The sequence below is a fragment of the Bidens hawaiensis genome, unplaced genomic scaffold (assembly GCF_021521415.1).
Source record: "Bidens hawaiensis isolate Kalapana, Puna unplaced genomic scaffold, B.hawaiensis_p1.1 tig00007743_1, whole genome shotgun sequence".
NCBI classification, from domain to species: domain Eukaryota; kingdom Viridiplantae; phylum Streptophyta; class Magnoliopsida; order Asterales; family Asteraceae; genus Bidens; species Bidens hawaiensis.
In genome coordinates this window covers 510,233-531,142 of record NW_027491538.1, presented here as the reverse complement: position 1 = coordinate 531,142, position 20,910 = coordinate 510,233, and the positions used below count along the sequence as shown (strand labels likewise).

The 20,910-nt window shown below is 40.7% G+C and overlaps 2 protein-coding genes and 1 non-coding gene across 3 annotated transcripts; 1 reads left to right on the top strand and 2 right to left on the bottom strand.

Moving 5' to 3' along the window:
* The first annotated feature begins 15,872 nt into the window (after positions 1–15,872).
* Positions 15,873–16,751, top strand: LOC143635942 (membrane protein PM19L-like). The gene is made up of 4 exons (XM_077103648.1): positions 15,873–15,892; positions 15,938–16,078; positions 16,175–16,352; positions 16,498–16,751. The coding sequence occupies exons 2-4, from the start codon at positions 15,949–15,951 to the stop codon at positions 16,733–16,735; spliced, it is 546 nt and encodes a 181-aa protein (XP_076959763.1). The 5' UTR covers positions 15,873–15,892; positions 15,938–15,948; the 3' UTR covers positions 16,736–16,751.
* Positions 16,752–17,973: 1,222 nt separating this feature from the next.
* On the bottom strand, positions 17,974–19,660 carry LOC143635941 (uncharacterized). The gene is made up of 4 exons (XM_077103647.1): positions 19,492–19,660; positions 18,587–18,657; positions 18,331–18,466; positions 17,974–18,180 (listed from the first exon to the last, which is right to left on the bottom strand). Exons 1-4 carry the CDS (start codon positions 19,649–19,651, stop codon positions 18,095–18,097), a joined length of 453 nt encoding a protein of 150 aa, XP_076959762.1. The 5' UTR covers positions 19,652–19,660; the 3' UTR covers positions 17,974–18,094.
* Positions 19,661–20,720: 1,060 nt separating this feature from the next.
* TRNAS-AGA (transfer RNA serine (anticodon AGA)) lies at positions 20,721–20,802 on the bottom strand. Its single transcript has one exon. It is a non-coding gene; the product is annotated as a tRNA-Ser (tRNA).
* Between the last annotated feature and the right edge of the window lie 108 nt (positions 20,803–20,910).

Genomic DNA, 20,910 nt, shown 5'->3' with positions numbered 1-20,910 from the left:
ATACTTTGGCCAACGATGAAGAGGGATGCTATGAATTATTCTCATAAATGTGATGCATGCCAGAGACATAGCAACATTCTGCACCAGCCAGCTGAACCCTTGTATCCTATTATATCCCCTTGGCCTTTCATGAAGTGGGGTATGGATATCTTGGGAAAGCTACCAAGAGCTCCGGGAGGAAAAGTCTTTATGCTGGAAATGACGGACTATTTCTCGAAGTGGATCGAGACTGAATCTTTTGTTCAAGTCAGAGAGAAAGAAGTTATCTCATTCATCAAGCGCAATATCCTGACAAGATTTGGAGTCCCAGCAGAGATAGTGTGTGACAATGGCTCGCAATTCATCGGCAAGAGATCAACTAACTTCTGTGCCAGTTGGGGAATCAAAATGATCACTTCAACACATGTCCATCCTCAGGCTAACGGACATGCCGAATCAAGCAACAAAATCATTATCAATAACCTGAAGAAAAAGTTGGGGTCTAAGAAAGGAAAGTGGGCCAAGGAACTACCTTTTGTTCTTTGGGCGGATAGAACCACTTCGAAGAATGCTACTGGTCAGACTCCTTTCTCATTAGTATTTGGAGCTAAAGCAGTTATCCCCACAGAGATGGTTATCCCTACTGCTAGAGTCAGTCATCAAAATCCCGAAGATTATACTCAAAGTCTACTTTGAAGATCTAGATGCGGTAGAAGAACTCCGGGATTTAGCAAAGATCAGAATTGCATCTTATCAACAGAAGATAGCAAAGTCCTACAACAAGAATATCAGAGTTCGAAGATTTCAAGAAGGGGATTTGGTTCTCCAAAAGGCTTTTCAGAATACTACCAATCCTACGGATGGAAAGCTCGCACCAAAGTGGGATGGTCCTTACTTGATCGATTCAGAAGCATGAAAGGGGGCATACAAATTGTCTACTTTGGATGGTGACTTTCTACCAAGGGCTTGGAATGCTATACACCTCAAAAAATATTTTATGTAAGACTTCTATCCCGAGGATAACTGTTATACTAAACAACTAAGGTATGTATTCGAATTTGTATTTTTATTCATTTTCAATATTATTATTCTTCAATCAAGGTACTGACTTAAGCATCGGAGGGGTGTTAGCCCACCCCTCACTTAGAGTTGACTATTTTGTAGCCTGAAGATATGAAGTATTCTCATATGGACTGAAGTTAATTTGGGCCTTGTCGCCAGTTTATTTAGGCCTTGTCGCCAGTTATTTTGGGCCTTGTCGCCAGTTTCTTTGGGCATTTGTTGCCAGTTAAGGTATTATTCAATACCTTCTAAGGTTTAAGGGGTTTTCACCTCTTCTTAAGATCGCCTGTAGCGCACGATTATTCAACCGTAGTCTGAGAGACGGGGCCAGCACATGAAATATAGTGACTTGTTACCTCGTTATCCTCAGCTATTGGTTTGAATCCCAAGTTAATGGTAGACGTACCATTCCTAAGGTTTAAGGGGTTTTCACCTATTCTCAAGGGCCTTGTCGCCAGTTTGGGCCTTGTCGCCAGATTAGGCATTGTCGCCAGTTTAAATAGGCATTGTCGCCAGTTTGTTTAGGCCTTGTTGCCAGTTTAAATAGGCCTTGTCACTAGTTCGTTTAGGCCTTATCGCCAGTTTGTTTGAGCCTTGTCGCCAGAATTTCTGAAATTATTTACAGGATAATATTGCAGGTATATCGGTATATCCTTATGATTAGAGGAACGTCCTGAGAGGTAATCTTGTTACAAGGACAAAATGGTCTATACATTATCAAAGTTGATTGCTAAATAATTTTGGTATGACTTCCTATTTTATAATATTCTTTATTTCCTTGTACTTAATAAATTTTATGACTTTGTGTTGGTTCATTGACTTAAACCTAATTTTTTAACAAATCTCACCTAGATTTCTAAATTCTAATGAAATCAACTTTATTGTGAAGATTCCATAACATAAGCGAGGATAAAACACTAACATAAGTCATAAAAAGTTATTCTACTAATATTAAAGTGCAGGAAAAGGATGATTCGGGTTTTACTCAAAAAAGAGCCCATCTACCTGAACCATCATATTGTTCTAAAAGTAGGAAATAAAAGACGATTTGGGCTTCGTCCTGAACCAGGATCCCTCCACCCAAACCATTATCCTAAGCATATTATATTATCCTTACACAACCAAAATAAAAATTGTTTTGACAACCATCACAAGCACATTAACACAACCGGAACACCCGATTCAAACCTTGTCACCTTCACCATGATCACCCTCCTTCTTCTCCGACTCCGTTACCTCACCAGCCTTGGTTTCCTTCATCTCCTCACTAACACAAGCATCCTTGATCACTTCAGAAGTACCTGCCACATCATCTTCTTCAAACTTCAACCCCCTCAGCATCTTCAGCTTCTTCTTCCAAGTCGTGGAGTTCCAGGAGTCCATCGTGTAGCCCTTCGCTTGCACTTTCTCCGACATCTTGAGCATCGACTCCAGGATACTCGTAGCTGCACACTTCTTGGCTTCTTCAATGAATTAAGTCTTCTCCAACTCAAATGAGGCTCTGAGATCCACAATCTCTTTATCCTTCTTTTTTAGTAGCTTATCCTTTATGTCAGCAGCATGTAGAAGATCGGCAACCTTGACCTCAGCCTCTCTCTGAGCCAATTCAGCATCTTGGGATCTCTGACGGTAACCTTCAGTTTTCTTTTATCCCCAAATTAACATAAGTTTTTCTGCTGATTACTATTTTCAGGATAAACAAAGTACTTACTGTTCCAAGAAAGTTGGCAAGAGCTTGTAGCTTCTCCACAGCATCAGTGGTGCTCATATCGGAAAAGGGCTCGGTCTTGGCTGAAGTAGTGGCTTTCCTCTTCTTCTGTGCAGTGCTTTTCTGGCGAGTCGTCGGAACTCTCACTACCGGGGAAAGGGTCTTGGAGTGTTCTTGTTTAACCACGGTCCTATCCTCGATAAGATCGTCCAGGTCGACTAAGCTGAAAGAAGACTTTGGCTTTGGCATCCCTATACAACAACTTATCAAGTTATTCCCAAGAAAGTGAAATCCTAAGAATTCCATAAGAAACCCGAAATACTTACCAGAAGACATGCTCTCAACAGACTTCGCAGCGGTCACACTTGTTTCCCCTGTTTCTTTTTCTAACCAGAACTCCCTATCCTCTGGCGGAACCTTAAACAACGCCTTGAGCCTTCGATTTGTATCCTTCCTATACTTTATCAAATCTTCAAACACAACTGCCAAAAAAGAAACCGTCTTAACACAAATTATTTGCAAAAAGAAATCTTATCCTAAGAATTTCCTACCCTTGTGAACCCATTTAATAGGCAAGCTCATTCCGTTGGGAATAGAGTCGCAACGCACGAAAAAGAATTTTTTTCTTCCAATCAGGGTCACTACCGGACACCTTGGGAACCATATAAAGACGGCTGGATTTGGATTGAAGACAATAGCAGAAAGATCCGTGGCTACGGAGGTTATAGGTCGCGGCTATCTCAGGTACGCCTATCGACAACCCATGGGTTTTATTCAATCGATTAACAGTAGTCAAGACTCTCCACACCATTGGCATGACTTGGGAGTAAGAGAACCTGGTGACATCAAAGAACTCTTTGATAAGCGGAGAAAAGGAATATGAAAGGTCGATCGAAAAGGGATAATAAAAGAAGCAAACCCAGGTTTTGGAAGAAAAGTCAGCCTTTACTTTGGGGTCTTACGGCCTAATAATAGCTTCAGCAGGTAGTAAGCTCGAGTCTTTTAGAAATCTAATGTCTAGATCTTTTAAAAGACACTGGTCTTCATCGGTGGCGGGAATGTGAGCTTGGTCAACAAAATCTTCCGAGGTTACGAAGGAGAAAGGATTGGGCGCTCGAGGGGTTCTCTTCCTCATTATCATTCGAATCTGAAGAAAAATTTCAAGAAATTAAGAAGACAAGAGAAAGGAACTGACCTGATTGTGAACCGGCGGAGAGATTATTATTTTGAGATTGGGAAATGGTTTGATTATAATCTAAGAGGACGGTTATAGGTGTAACACCCCGACCAAAGGCGGATTATACATCGGGGCGCCACATATTGTTTCATTACTCGTGACACTATTGGGTGTCAGTATTTAATAAATATATTCATTCGCGCACGCGCAGAGTAAACACAAGATAGCATAAATCAACATAAATCATTATATTATAAATCATAATAATAAAACAGCAATAACTTGTCTTGATACATTTTAATCTAGGTCCAAAATAAAGAAAACTTCCTACGTGTCCTCGAACTCCAAAACAGCTACTGCAAACCTGAACATGTGTTAAAATAAACGTCAAACACTTGCGTGTTGGTGAGAAATCAAGTTTAATACAATACATAGATAACAATAAATCTGCGCGCAACACGTGTATGTCTGGTGTTTAACAAGGGTGCAATCAGATTGTGATCAAGCCTAATTAGATCATAGCTCATAGTTCATAGTTCAATCCGTGCTCCCAAATGAGCACAAAAACGAGAAAACATCTGTGCAAGTGTAAACAAAGAAAACCGTAAACGATAGGTCTCCCGTGTTCATCTAATGGATCCATGAAAACTGCGGAATAGGCCGAACAAAGCGGTTAATGATACACACATACAAATAAACAGCCAAGTAAACGTCCTCAACACATGGGATACTGCGCGACTAAAGTTCATAAACAAGTTTAAGACTCAAGTTTGTACGAACACATGAACATCCCAAAACATTAAAAATAAAAAGGGATTAGGTACGAGATTACTCACTTGATAAACGATGCGGTGTAAGATAAAGCAAGAACCAACTTTAAACAAGCACAAGTTAACCTATAATTAAAGATTATTGTTTTAACGATTTGCTTTAAGTCTTGATTATAAGTTAGCATAATTAATAAGTAACTTAAACAAATTATTATATATAATAGATTACCGGAAAACAGGGCAGAACAGGGAGGAAGACGGAGGCAGAGAGGGAGGCGGCAGAGAGATCGAGGAGGAGGTTAAATTAAGTGTTTGTGTGTGAAGTGTTAGGAATATAACATTATTATTTATAGGGAAACCCTAGGAAACACAATCCCTAGAAAAGGGGAAAAGATCTCAAAAAGCAAAAGATTCCAAAAGCAAAAGATATCAAAAGATATGGCAGCTGCAGGGGACAAGGAAAAGCTGACAGGTAACAGTAAACAGGCATGGGAGGGTCAGATAAATGTACTGGTCAAGCATGGAAAAGCAGATCTCAAAAGATAATGTCAGTCACTTTTTCTGTCAAGCAATGGGGTTGGTGCGCATGCTGCGCCGAAAGTAACTTTTCAGACATAAGGCAGGTTAGGTCAACAGCACAGAAGATAAGACATCACAAGAGCAAACGGCTAGATTAAACAGAAGAAAACTCAAAGGGTTTAGCGCGAGAAGGCTCGAGCGCACGCGCGAGGGCGAAGGCTGACAGAGCAAACCTTAGCGCGCCGCGGGAAGAACTAATATCCTTAGCGCGCCGCGGGAAGAATTACCATTCATAACGCGCCGCGGGAAGAACTTCCGTTCTTAGCGCGCTGCGAGAAGAACTACAATTCTTAGCGCGTCGCGGGAAGAACTACCGTTCTTAGCGCGTCGCGGGAAGAACTACCGTTCTTAGCGCGCTGCGAGAAGAACTACAATTCTTAGCGCGCTGCGGGAAGAACTACAATTCTTAGCGCGCTGCGAGAACAGTTCGCCTCGCGTATCGCAGGAACAACTGGTCTTCGCGCAGGCTTCCTTGTAAGGAGTCTGGCGCGTGGAGCTGCGCAGACAACCTTAGGCGGGAAGAAACAAAGGACACAAAAAATAAGAGAAGGGGTTCAAGGCTTAAGGGCGGGACGGCGACAAGAGAGAAAAGAAGGCGGAGAGAAGAAGAGGGACGGGACGGCGGAAAGGAAAAGAGAGGAAGAGGCGGGAAGGAAAACATTATTATTATTAAAAATAAAGTATAAGTACAAATAAATATTAAATCATAAAAGAAAGAGATCGGATAAGGGAAACAGGTACCTGGGTCGGGTCGGATCGGGTCAGATGTCACAGTCTCCCCTACTTTAAGAAATTTCGTCCCGAAATTTATCTCGAAGTAGGTTGCGCAGAGAACAGGTGCGGGTACTTGATCTTCATTTGATCTTCCCTTTCCCATGTAAACTCGGCTCCGCGCTTGGACTCCCTGCGAACTTTCACGATAGGGATGCGACTGCGCTTGGTTTGCTTTACCTCGCGATCCATAATCTCAACAGGCTTCTCAACGAAATGCATAGATTCATCAACTTGAACTTCATCAAGTGGAATGTGAAGGTTCTCGTCAGTTAAACACTTCTTGAGATTGGATACATGGAACGTTGGATGCACATTACTGAGCGCGGGCGGCAGGTCAAGTCTGTAGGCAACTTTTCCCACACGCGCGAGAATCTTAAATGGTCCAACATATCGAGGAGCAAGCTTACCTTTCTTCCCAAAGCGGACAACACCTTTCCAAGGCGACACTTTGAGGAGAACAAGATCACCAACTTGAAATTCGAGAGGCTTTCGCCTGCGATCTGCGTAACTCTTCTGTCGGCTTCTGGCAGTCAGCAGATGATCACGGATCTTGGCGATTTTATCGGTTGTCTCTTGAACAAGTTCGGGTCCTGTGATTTGAGTTTCACCCACTTCGCTCCAACAAATCGGGGAGCGGCACTTACGACCGTAAAGTGCTTCAAATGGGGCCATACCAATACTGGAATTATAGCTGTTATTATAAGAGAACTCGATCAAAGGTAGGTGTGAATCCCAATTACCTCCAAAATCAAGAACACAAGATCGGAGCATATCCTCAAGAGTTTGAATAGTTCGCTCAGACTGACCGTCAGTCTGAGGATGATATGCCGTACTCATGTCCAAGCGAGTTCCTAGTGCAGATTGGAGAGATTTCCAAAAGCGAGATATAAAACGGCCATCGCGATCGGATATGATGCTCAAAGGAGTACCATGGCGGCAGACAATTTCCTTGACATATAGCTGCGCAAGTTGCTCAACACGGTAGTTTTCACGAATGGGCAGAAAGTGAGCAGACTTAGTCAAACGATCCACTATTACCCAAATGCTATCATGTTTGCTTGCTGTCAAAGGTAACTTGGTAATAAAGTCCATCGCTACACATTCCCATTTCCACGTAGGAATTTCTGGTTGTTCGAGCAAACCAGATGGGCGTTGGTGTTCAGCTTTTACCTTAGAACAAGTCAGGCATTTAGCTACGAACACAGCAATATCCTTTTTCATACCGGGCCACCAATAAGTAATGCGCAAATCCTTGTACATCTTATCAGCGCCGGGATGAATAGAATACCGAGATTTATGCGCTTCACTCAGGATATCAGCGCGAAGATTCTCATCAAAGGGAATCCAGATGCGATTTAGATAGCAGAATTCCACTCAGATTAGGGACAAAGTGCGCTTCCGCGCCACACGCTAACTCGGCGCGAAGGTTACCATTACTGATGGATGCGCGCTGGGCGTCGCGAATGCGTGATTCAAGATTGCTCTGAATCGGCGCAAAGTGAAGCTGCGTGCGCGGCAAGATACAGTTAAGCTGGCAGGGTTTTCGGCTGAGCGCATCGGCTACCACATTAGCCTTACCAGGATGATACCGGATCTCACAATCGTAATCGCTGATGAGTTCGTTCCATCGGCGTTGCCTCATGTTGAGTTCCTTTTGATCAAAGATATGCTGAAGGCTTTTATGGTCAGTGTAGAGGATACACTTAGTACAATAAAGGTAGTGTCTCCAGATCTTCAAGGCAAAAACAACTGCGCCTAGTTCGAGGTCGTGAGTTGTATAATTCTTTTCATGAACCTTAAGTTGCCTTGATGCGTAAGCGATAACCTTGCCTCGTTGCATAAGAACACAACCGAGACCTTGGTTGGATGCATCGCAATACACGACAAAATCTTCATTACCCTCAGGTAGCGCAAGGACAGGAGCTTCACACAACAAACGCTTGAGCGTCAGAAAGGCTTCTTCTTGCTTCGAGCCCCAAATATACGGTTTACCTTTGTGCGTTAGAGCTGATAAAGGCAAAGCGATCTTCGAGAAGTTCGAAATGAAGCGCCGGTAATAACCAGCTAAGCCCAGAAAGGAACGGATTTCGGTAGGAGTGGATGGCGTAATCCAGTTCTTGATTGCTTCAATTTTGGATGGGTCGACATGGATACCCATCTTGTTAACAACATGGCCAAGAAACTGTACTTCATCCGACCAGAATTCACACTTGGAGAGCTTAGCATAAAGCTGCTCGGTTCGAAGCTTTTGCAACACCAACCGAAGATGTTGCTCATGCTCGGCCTTGGTCTTAGAATAAATCAGAACGTCATCGATAAACACAATCACGAATTTATCCAAGAAAGGCCTACACACCCGATTCATTAGATCCATGAAAACGGCGGGTGCGTTGGTTAAACCGAAGGACATGACCAAGAATTCAAAATGGCCATAACGAGTTCGAAAAGCAGTCTTCGGAACATCTTCATCGCGGATGCGCAACTGGTGATAGCCAGAACGGAGATCGATCTTGGAGAAACAAGAGGCACCTTGGAGTTGATCAAAGAGGTCGTCAATACGCGGTAAGGGATACCGGTTCTTAATGGTGAGTTTGTTCAACTCGCGGTAATCAATACACATGCGAAACGAACCATCTTTCTTTTTAACGAACAACACCGGAGCACCCCAGGGCGAAGAGCTAGGGCGAATGAATCCCTTAGCGGTCAACTCTTGAAGTTGACTTGCCAATTCTTGCATCTCAGCGGGCGCAAGACGGTAAGGAGATTTGGCTACGGGGGAAGCACCAGGGACAAGATCAATACGGAACTCGACTTCTCGAGCGGGAGGGATACCAGGAAGATCATCAGGAAAAACTTCAGGGAAATCACGCACAACAGGGATATCGCGAAGCTTCTTCTTTCCTTCATCGGGTGTGACCACATGGGCTAAAAATGCAATACACTTCTTCCGCATGAGTCTTTGGGCTTCGGCGCAAGACATAAGCTTAAGACCACTGGAGGGTTTCTCGCCATAGATATGAAGATCACCGTTTTCTCGAGGAATGCGAATCAACTTCTTGGCGCAAATAACTTCGGCGCGATTATTCGAGAGCCAGTCCATACCAATGATAACATCAAAGCTTCCAAGAGGCATGGGGATGAGGTCGATCAGAAAATCGTTTTCGTTAAGGTTAAGCGTGCAATCTTTAATCACTGAGTTAATTAAAACAGTTTCGCCATTAGCCAATTCAACTGAAAAATTTTCTTTTAAATCGCTGCGCGGTCGCGCAAGCTTCTACTCAAACGCGCGAGAAATAAAACTTCGATCGGCGCCAGTATCAAAAAGTACAGAAGCATAAAATCCGTTAAGCAAAAATGTACCATTAACTACGTCATTATTCGCTTGCGCTTGGTGCGCGGTTATGTTAAAAGCTCGTCCGCGCGCCACTTGGTTCGAAATTTGGTTCACCGGATTCGCTTGCGTAATCTGAACTTGTAGTCTCGGGCACGCGTTCCGGAAATGACTGGGATCACCGCAGTTGTAGCACGACCTGGGTCGTGGATTAGGGTATGCTGGTTGTGGGTTTTGCGGGTGGGTTGGTGGTGTTTGCGCGATTGGGTTGGCGGGAGAGACTCTACAGAACTCGGCAGAGTGACCAACGCGGCCACATCTGTTACATTGTCGACACGGGGTCTGAGTTGGGTGGTGAAGTCTACAGGTTGGGCAAAAGGGTTGGTTTCCTGTGTAAGGTTTCTTAGTTGGCGGGGTAGGGAGTGCGGGATTGGTTAAGGCATAGTTATGGACTACAGGGGTTGGGTAGACTGACAGTGGTTGAGGGGCGTATACTAGAGGTTGGTAGGTGGGTTGCTGGACTATGGGTGGGCTGGTAAGCGCGTAAGCTTTGCGCCTGCGCTTGAGGTTGTTACGGTTTGAGGGTTCTGGTTTGGTTTCTGTTGGTTCAGGGGCAGTCTTGGTGGGTTTAGTCTTCTCAGCTCCCCGCAGGAACAGGGTTCCTGCTCTGACATGGTTGTCGCTGAGCACAGCGGCCAACTCAATGGCGTCAGAGAGGGTTGCTGGGTTTCTGGCCCATACAGAATCTTGAATTTCCATGGGGAGACCCCCAAGGAATTTCTCGATGGCTCGGCGGGAAGGGGTAACAAGGTGAGGGACAAGCAGGCTTAGTTCATGGAAACGTGTCGCGTACTCGCGCGCTTCGCCACTGTACTGCTTAAGATTCCAAAATTCTTCTTCCAGGCGCTTAACTTCGTTGGGAGGGTAGAATTCTCGCGTCAGAATTTCTTTGAATTCCTCCCAGGGCATGCTAGAAGCAGCTTCTGCGCCACGCGCATGAGCTACTCCATTCCACCATGTAAGCGCTCTAGATTCCAGGACACTGGAAGCATATAGGGTTCGTCTGTCTGAGGGGCATTGGGTGTGGAGGAAAGTGTTTTCAATCTTCTCGAGCCATTGGAGCATCACGGTGGCTCCTTCAAGACCTGTGAACTTTGGAGGGTTACCCGCGTTAAAGGACTTAATGTTATAACTGGAGGTATTAGCATTGTTTTGGTTTAAGGCTTGGGCTATTGCGGCGGCCATTTCCTGGGAACGTTGCTGCGAACGTCTGCGCGAGGCTTCTCTCCTCTGATGACGGCGAGATAGCGGAGGCATTCTATAAAAGTTTTAATTTTTGTTAATATCTTGGTTTTAGCGCAAAGTTTAATCTTATAAAGCTTGGTTTCGCGGAGTCAGTTACTGTCAAAAGTTAAAGTAAAATAAATGACCCTAAATGCAGACTTAATAAAGGTAACAAATTCGAATCAAGAATCGACAATTCATGTATCACCATGACTTTCCGAATTCCCAATTTAAAATATACGAGCAAACGAGTATTGGGGATTGACGATTCATGCATCACCATGACTTTTCAATCCTCAATATAAAATATACAAGAAAATGAGTATTGGAGGTTGACAATTCATGTATCACCATGACTTTTCAAGTCTCCAACCTCAGAACATAATCGTAAATGGAAATTGAAAATCAACTATTCATGTATCACCATGACTTTTCGGATTTTCAAATCCCAACAAACGAATATGCAAGAAAAATCAATAAAAATCGAAATTCAGCAAAAATCGAAATATCGCGAAATAAATCATAAAATCATATACTGCGCAAGCGCGAGCATATTTATAAACGAGTAATTAACAATAAGCGCGCAAACATGAGATTTCTCTCATGCGCGAGAAGGGACTCTTAGGTATTCTAGGCTGTTACGTCTAACCACCTATCCTAAAGTCAACGAGCTCTGATACCAATCTGTAACACCCCGACCAAAGGCGGATTATACATCGGGGCGCCACATATTGTTTCATTACTCGTGACACTATTGGGTGTCAGTATTTAATAAATATATTCATTCGCGCACGCGCAGAGTAAACACAAGATAGCATAAATCAACATAAATCATTATATTATAAATCATAATAATAAAACAGCAATAACTTGTCTTGATACATTTTAATCTAGGTCCAAAATAAAGAAAACTTCCTACGTGTCCTCGAACTCCAAAACAGCTACTGCAAACCTGAACATGTGTTAAAATAAACGTCAAACACTTGCGTGTTGGTGAGAAATCAAGTTTAATACAATACATAGATAACAATAAATCTGCGCGCAACACGTGTATGTCTGGTGTTTAACAAGGGTGCAATCAGATTGTGATCAAGCCTAATTAGATCATAGCTCATAGTTCATAGTTCAATCCGTGCTCCCAAATGAGCACAAAAACGAGAAAACATCTGTGCAAGTGTAAACAAAGAAAACCGTAAACGATAGGTCTCCCGTGTTCATCTAATGGATCCATGAAAACTGCGGAATAGGCCGAACAAAGCGGTTAATGATACACACATACAAATAAACAGCCAAGTAAACGTCCTCAACACATGGGATACTGCGCGACTAAAGTTCATAAACAAGTTTAAGACTCAAGTTTGTACGAACACATGAACATCCCAAAACATTAAAAATAAAAAGGGATTAGGTACGAGATTACTCACTTGATAAACGATGCGGTGTAAGATAAAGCAAGAACCAACTTTAAACAAGCACAAGTTAACCTATAATTAAAGATTATTGTTTTAACGATTTGCTTTAAGTCTTGATTATAAGTTAGCATAATTAATAAGTAACTTAAACAAATTATTATATATAATAGATTACCGGAAAACAGGGCAGAACAGGGAGGAAGACGGAGGCAGAGAGGGAGGCGGCAGAAAGATCGAGGAGGAGGTTAAATTAAGTGTTTGTGTGTGAAGTGTTAGGAATATAACATTATTATTTATAGGAAAACCCTAGGAAACACAATCCCTAGAAAAGGGGAAAAGATCTCAAAAAGCAAAAGATTCCAAAAGCAAAATATATCAAAAGATATGGCAGCTGCAGGGGACAAGGAAAAGCTGACAGGTAACAGTAAACAGGCATGGGAGGGTCAGATAAAGGTACTGGTCAAGCATGGAAAAGCAGATCTCAAAAGATAATGTCAGTCACTTTTTCTGTCAAGCAATGGGGTTGGTGCGCATGCTGCGCCGAAAGTAACTTTTCAGACATAAGGCAGGTTAGGTCAACAGCACAGAAGATAAGACATCACAAGAGCAAACGGCTAGATTAAACAGAAGAAAACTCAAAGGGTTTAGCGCGAGAAGGCTCGAGCGCACGCGCGAGGGCGAAGGCTGACAGAGCAAACCTTAGCGCGCCGCGGGAAGAACTAATATCCTTAGCGCGCCGCGGGAAGAATTACCATTCATAGCGCGCCGCGGGAAGAACTTCCGTTCTTAGCGCGCTGCGAGAAGAACTACAATTCTTAGCGCGTCGCGGGAAGAACTACCGTTCTTAGCGCGTCGCGGGAAGAACTACCGTTCTTAGCGCGCTGCGAGAAGAACTACAATTCTTAGCGCGCTGCGGGAAGAACTACAATTCTTAGCGCGCTGCGAGAACAGTTCGCCTCGCGTATCGCAGGAACAACTGGTCTTCGCGCAGGCTTCCTTGTAAGGAGTCTAGCGCGTGGAGCTGCGCAGACAACCTTAGGCGGGAAGAAACAAAGGACACAAAAAATAAGAGAAGGGGTTCAAGGCTTAAGGGCGGGACGGCGACAAGAGAGAAAAGAAGGCGGAGAGAAGAAGAGGGACGGGACGGCGGAAAGGAAAAGAGAGGAAGTGGCGGGAAGGAAAACATTATTATTATTAAAAATAAAGTATAAGTACAAATAAATATTAAATCATAAAAGAAAGAGATCGGATAAGGGAAACGGGTACCTGGGTCGGGTCGGATCGGGTCAGATGTCACAATAGGGTCTCCTCAATCCGCGTGCATGTCCTTTCAAATCGCAGAGATATTATTGATTTTAAAATTCAAAATTTTTACAGTTGTCACGCGCTAACTGTAAAATTGGGGGCAATTGTTGGGTGTAGATTTTTTATCCTCAGGATGAGCTATGATTCAAGGATTCTGAGCTATCCCGTCAACGCTAATATTCCGAGAATGATATTTGACTAATTCAATTGTCCTATATTACTTTTATTTGTTTTGCAAATAAGACCATATGATAAATATGCTAATATGAACGTGGACTTACAACGGCTTGTGCTCAGACTTCGTCAACTGGAATGTGGGCAAGCAACAGATTATGGAAGAAATAGTCTAGGGTTTTCGGATTATTCGGGATATCAGTTGTAACTTTTTCTTATATAAACGAGCTGATAATATCATTAGAACACACACCTTCACTTACTTAGCTACCAGCATATACTGCAACACATAGTATACGATCACTTATCAGCTCCACCACTTGTAACCACCTTTTTGTCATTAATAAAAGTGACGGTGATAGTTTTCACCGTCCGGGGGTTTTTTGTGCCGGAGATTATCATAATCAAGGGCTTTTTCCCTCGTAATCACATCGTTGTGTTCAATCGTTCAATCATCAAGCACTCCACCTCACGCACTAATTTGATCAAAAGTTAGTTTGCTAATTTTTGACCGAAACAGTTTTTATAATCGAGCACCGAATGTAATATAGGATAATCGATACAGAAAGGAGATGAGAAGCTTAGAGTTTACAGAGTAGGAGATGAGAAGAAGACAACCACATTTTAAACAATATTCATTCTTCCCTTGTTTGTTTGCTCTCACTCGCTTATATCTTCTGATCATTCTTTCATTTGCCATTTCGCTTGTTGGGCTGGGCTTTATGGATCTTATCTGGGCTAGATGCAGGTTCATAACAATAACCAATATTGTTTTACGTGTGCATATCTCATCTGTTTTCCAACTTATGACTCACACAATAACTAATCCAAAACCATTTTTATGTTGAACATAGTCATCTTTGGTTCGACCTAAATAGTTGCGGGTTAACCCGTTTGTAGGTTTTATAGTTGGTCGACTATATATCTTTGATTAAGTTGTGAAGAAACGTGACCGTAAAATGATTAAAGATCTTTCTTATATAGGTAAAGAATTATTACAACATTTTGTTGAAACTTTACAACTCTTCGTAAAGAAAGTATGTCACTTGCAGTGATTTGGTCAAAACTGTAGTAAAACCTTCAATATTAACTCGGTTATTGCTTATTATGTGCCTTTTTAACAAAAACTCCGTTACACCCAAATTGTTGTTGATGATCACTCACCACCAATGAGTAGTTACCACTGGTAACTAGTTACTACAACTCGTAGTTGTTGCATATCGATTGCTTCTTAGTCATCGTTAATGAACAATAGCAACTTACTACTCAAAATCAATTTTAGATTTCTTTAATCATGCAAGTCCGAAACAAATAATATTGCCTTTTCAACAAGACAATTTCATCGGGGGCGTAAGGCGATGCTCAGGATCCGACACTCCCTTACCCCTTGTGTTGAAAGCAAATTGGCACTGAAAGGTCCGTCATGTTTAAACCACATTATAAATTTCTTTACTTTAGAGTGTGAACATTCTTTTTACCAACATAAATGCGTAATATGTTGACATTTAAGATTTTCACTTACACTTTTTACTATTGTGAATTTTACATAACTTAAAACACCTAAGCAAATTAGTAATACAAAACTAGAAAATAAATTAGGAGAGTATTCTCTTACCTAAAAACAAAGAAAAATTAAACAAAAATGAAAATATGTGCAATGCAGATTTATTAAGGTAATCACATAACGTATCTCTTAATGCCGTACATGTCTCATACCTACAATATAAAAGTTTCAAAACTAATCTTATACCAGTTCACATACTGAATACATGTTCGGAATATTTCGTGCGCAATGGATGAGGGTGGGGGCACCAAAAGTATGTCATGTCACACCTTAACGCCCTAAACAGCTTGGTTTTTGTCGAAGTATCTCCTAAACTTTTTTTCTAACTTTTTATTTGTTACATGACTACTTAAAAACAATAAGATAACAATTTCCAACTAGAACTTAACAAACAACCGAATGAATAAATATATTAAATTACGACAAATCCATTATCCAAACTTAAAGAACACCACAGGGCCCCACCAACCAGGATAACTCTCACCGTCACAACCTACCGAGTTCCGATGATAACGGCGGCACCACCGTTACGTCTCCCTCGTACACCACCCTCACGGACATTTATTCTATATATATTATTTAAAAGTCCTATACCAGTCATCTGACACGTGTCATGACTCCTGACACTATATAAAACCGCAAAACCTGATATGATTGACACGTATCACCTGAGCTGCCACTCACCTACCAACACCACAGTCTTATAAATTTCCTTATATATATATATATAATATCATCACCTTTTTCATTCGGTGTATTGTATGATATCTTTTGTTGTCAGTAAAGACTTAATTAGTTAAAACATAAGTACTTAGTAGATTTTGTTATCATGGCACAAACAGTGGGAAGAAATGTGGCGGCGCCTTTGTTGTTTCTTAACCTGGTCTTGTACTTCATTACCTTAGGCTTTTCTGCTTGGTGTCTTAATAAGCTTATTAACCGCCAAACAAATCACCCCAGTGAGTTTAGTTTCGTTTACCTGCCTCTATATTGTAACTGAAATTATATACAAGACAATATATATATATATATTAATTGTTTTCAATTAATTGTAGGTTTTGGTGGTAACGGTGCAACGGAGTTTTTTCTTGAGTTCGCGATATTAGCTTCGATTCTCGGAATTGTTTCGAAGTTTGCGGGTGGCAACCACCTTAGGGCGTGGAGGAACGATAGTCTAGCGGCAGCCGGATCGACTTCTCTAGTGGCGTGGGCCGTCACTGTTCTTGCTTTCGGGTAATCTTTTGTACACTTTAGTGAAAAAAAAATCGTTTTGAACGATCAACCAAATTTTTATTGAAAAACTACCAAGACGCCAGAGCCACCTATCACTTCAAAAGACTAAGTTATGGTTAAAAAACTAATGTTTAAAAATGTGTAGGTTTGCATGCAAGCAGATAATTGTAGGAGGACACAGAGGGTGGAGGCTAAGGATTGTGGAAGCATTCATCATAATATTGACGACAACCGAGCTGCTGTATCTTCTGTTGGTGCACGCCGGACTGTACAGCAGCCGGTACGGTCCTGGATACCGCGACACGGACTATGGGATGGGGACACATCCGGCGGACACCGGCATCAAGGGAACGACCGGGATGGGTCATGGGACTAGGGTTTGATCAAGCACTTTGATGGTTTGTAAATAAGGGGATTAATGTGAGGTGTTGCTGATGCTTGGTTTGGTTTTCGGGTTTTGTATGGATTGTCATTTGTAATGTATCATGTATGTTTCTTCTTATTAATCAACATCAATGTGGACTCTCATTTATATGAATCTATAAAAATATTATACGATACTAGTTTTAATTAGAAATGAAGAAAAAATGAAACACGAATGTATATATAAAGACTATGTTTAAGCCATCTTAATTTCTTTTTTCTTTTATATTTTGAATTAGCATACATATCTAATGCACTTTAAATTAAACACTTTTTTTCAATTTATAAAAATTAAGGGTTATATGAGCCCATTTAGTCGAACCGAACACAATCCATTTAACCTAAACACGGCAATGTTTTAAAAACCGGTATTTTATTTACACCGGATTGGGCTAAAAAAATGATACTACCGGTTGAACCGGGTTATACTGGAAGGTTGGTTGAATAGTATACCTTATAATTTTTTATAAATGTAACTTCAATTCAAAAATAACACAAAAGTAAATGAATCCATAACAAAAAATAATCCAAAAGTTAATTCATATTAAAAAAAATAATGCAAAAGCACTCAATTTAAAAAAAAAAAATAGTTCTAAAGTTTACACGTTTGAATGTTAATTGTTGGGTTAAAAGCAATTTAAAAAAATATGGGCCGCAAATATAAAAAATTTCTCAAACAAAAACCGGTTTGCCGGTAAAAACCGGTATTTTAGACAAAACCGCCGATACGATGTTCTAGCAAACCGGCCAAAAATACTGGACTTAAAATATCAGTCTGTTGTGCGAAAACCGGTTCAACCGGCCGGTTTGAACCAGTTTTTAAAACACTGGTGAACACGATCCATTTAACATTTAGTCAAACTGAACACGACCCATTTAACTTGATGCTTCACAGTTCAATTGACCTCATTTAGATCGACATCGACCTATAAATTTCATGATAGGCTTAATGTTTTCGTTACATGTTAGGAATTCACACACCAACCAGCTCATCTTTTGTAAATCATGTAATTCAATTTTATGTTCAATCTTTTGTTTAGTTCATCTATTTCATGAACTTAACAGGAAAAACTTATTTCCTTCATCGTATTGTTGCAGCTGCATTGTTTTGATTCGACCGGTTTAAGGTAAAAGATAGATCAAATCGACTCATTCATACAGTAATTAGTAGTCAACCATAAAAACTATAAAGAAAACAGTCTTGTTACAAAAAGATTGTGAAACTTACATACGAAACCCTCTTTGCATTCGTGTATTCATATTCAAAACACAAAAACCGACGTGTTGCCATGAATTGTGAACGAGCTGAAACAAAGGGTTCATTCTTGAGAGGTGGTGGTTCCGTTTCTACCAAGGCCACGCTGTCTTGCTCTTTCCATCTTTCGTTTGCGCCATTCTTCTAGAGCTGAAAAGAGTCAACAAGAATATATGGTCAACACATTTATCTTTGACTTTTCATGTCCCTACATTCTGAACTTCAAAATTGACATTGATTCTTGACATTGACTTTTCATGTCACACCTCTAGAAAACATTGAATTCAAGAAAGAAACTACCTTTCTGATTATCGGCATCCGAATAGGATCTATGATTATTCAACCTCGATATCAAGTCAAGTGCAGCAGACTGTTTTGCATCTTTCTCTTGCACTGTTTCAACTTCTTCATGTCCTTCTCTCTCAATTTCCCTAACCTAAACTCCATTACAGAAAAACTCAGATCGCTTATATAAACACAATGCCACAATATAGAATCAAAACTATAGCATATATTAATCAAATTGAAACATAATCACAAGACCACTTAGACTTACTCTTTTTATAAGTTCTACAGGCTCCATTGCACGGCGTAATTCCTCTGATTCCTTTATATACTTGAGCATAACTGAACCTCGAGAAGCAGTTGTGTGAGTTCAGTGTTGTGTAAGTACGGGTGCAAATGACCCGAGCTGCTCACGAGCTACTTGAGCTCAGATTAATAAAAAAACTCGAATCGAGCCAAGCTTTTTCGAGCTCGGGCTTGTATAAAAATTGTTTAGTTATCGAGCCTAAGCCTTGTGTATTTTAAAGTTTTACCTATTTGTAATTCTATGAATTAATTTTACACTCCACACCCAAGCTCCATCCGAGCTTTGGCTTGTTTAAGGTACTACGCGAGCTCAATCCGATCTTAGCCTCGTTTATGTTTTTTTTTTTTCAAAATATATAAAAAAAACTAAAAACATATATAAATTAACTAATAAAAGATAACGAGCTGAGCTCAAGCTATGAGGTTCGAGCTCGGTCATTTACAGTTTACACCCCTCGTTGTAAGGAATTAAGCGATGAATAATCACTAGTCGGTGGGTTGCGGATTAACTTTCAGCTAACCGGTGCAACTAATCACTAGCCGGCCCAAATTGGATGCCCGTTAACCCATTTATCGGTCTTTCCCATTGATTTGTTATGTCTACATTTAATTGTTTGTGTTTGATGTCAACTTGTATATGTAAGTTCTCAAAATTATATAATAATCTTGAAAAATTACAAAATTCCAATCCAATTAAACCCGATTAACCACCAACGGGTACCCAGCGAGTTCTACAACACTGTTTGAGTTAGCACAATTGGGGGTTTTTCAGGAATTAATAATAACATGGTGAATGGAACAATTGGGAGCGATTAATTTGAATTAAAGATCGTTGATTTGATGATTAATGAAAGCCCAGATTGTACGTACCTGAATCGGATCGATTGGAGTTGGTAGGAGATAGAAAGCTTTGAATCAAGAAGAGTGCGGTGATCAAATTGAAGAAACAGAGGATAATTGTGGCGTTTTTGAATGAGAATCGTGACATGGCTCTGCCACCCAGTTGCTGCAGCCTCTCAGTCATCTTCATTTCGGTTCATCAAAAGATTTGATCTTTTGTTATGAGGTTTATAGTTTGCAGTTTGCACCTTTTCCCCTTACAGTTTTTGTTAAGAGGTGCGCAAAATACCTAGTTTCGGACTTGATCGACACCGGTTTCTATTCGTACCCGACTTGTAGATACGACCTAGTATAGGATTTCTCCTTAGAGGCGTACCCGGAACCGACCCGGACCTACCGAGACCAAAAATACCTGGTCAAAACCTGAGCCGAAAAACTCAGTCAAATACCCGACCATACCCAGAACTAGTTCCTACCCGGCCTGGCTTTGACTTTTGTTGACCATACCCAGTTCTGGTTCCTTAAAATACCCGGTTTGTGCGCCTATACTTTTTGTGACGAAATTTCAATCAAAAAACTCCAACATGGAAGAGAGAATGATGTGCTCGAGAGATAAAACGAACGTTTTATAATAAAACTTCCTTAATCATCACCATTCCCTTTGTCCACCATCTTCACCTCTCACTACTATACAACAACTAAAAGCATCACATTACTAACAACAAAGATCTGCTTTCATCACTTTCATCACACGTTTGGCTTTTATTTTCAATACATTTTTGTCTATATGAAAAATCTCATACACTGTTTTTTGAGATTTCATCATCAAATCAATCTAAATCAGTTTAATGGAAATCATTATCAAAATTCGCACACTCAATTGAAATTCAAGATGATAATTAGGCGTTTGATCGATTTTTGACAGTGACCGATTGAATTGGAATATAAATTTGTTGAGACGAGTACATAGAGTTTCAAAAGTTAATATACATCTACACTTCCCATCTTATTCAATTTGTATGTAAGTATTCATTTGAACTAATTTGTTGAATTAGCTAAAATATAGTTTATTATCTAACATATTTTACTGTTATACCATATGTTATAGACAGAGTTATTCTTAGGCTTTTAAGCTAAATTTGATAGGAAGTATTTGAGAAGATGTAGATCATTTGATCCTAGATTCTTGGTAACCATTTTGTATAAGAAACAATAAAAAAATTAAGAAAAAACTTGAACTAGGAAAAAAAACGTCAACTCGTGGTCGGCAGGATTCGAACCTGCGCGGGCAGAGCCCACATGATTTCTAGTCATGCCCGATAACCACTCCGGCACGACCACTTTGTTATTTTTCATTTTGTAAGTATTATATTAAAACAATAATCCAAATCGTAACTTTATCTTCTCTGGTTCATACATTGTCACAGCCGTTCTTATCAAAACCTCACT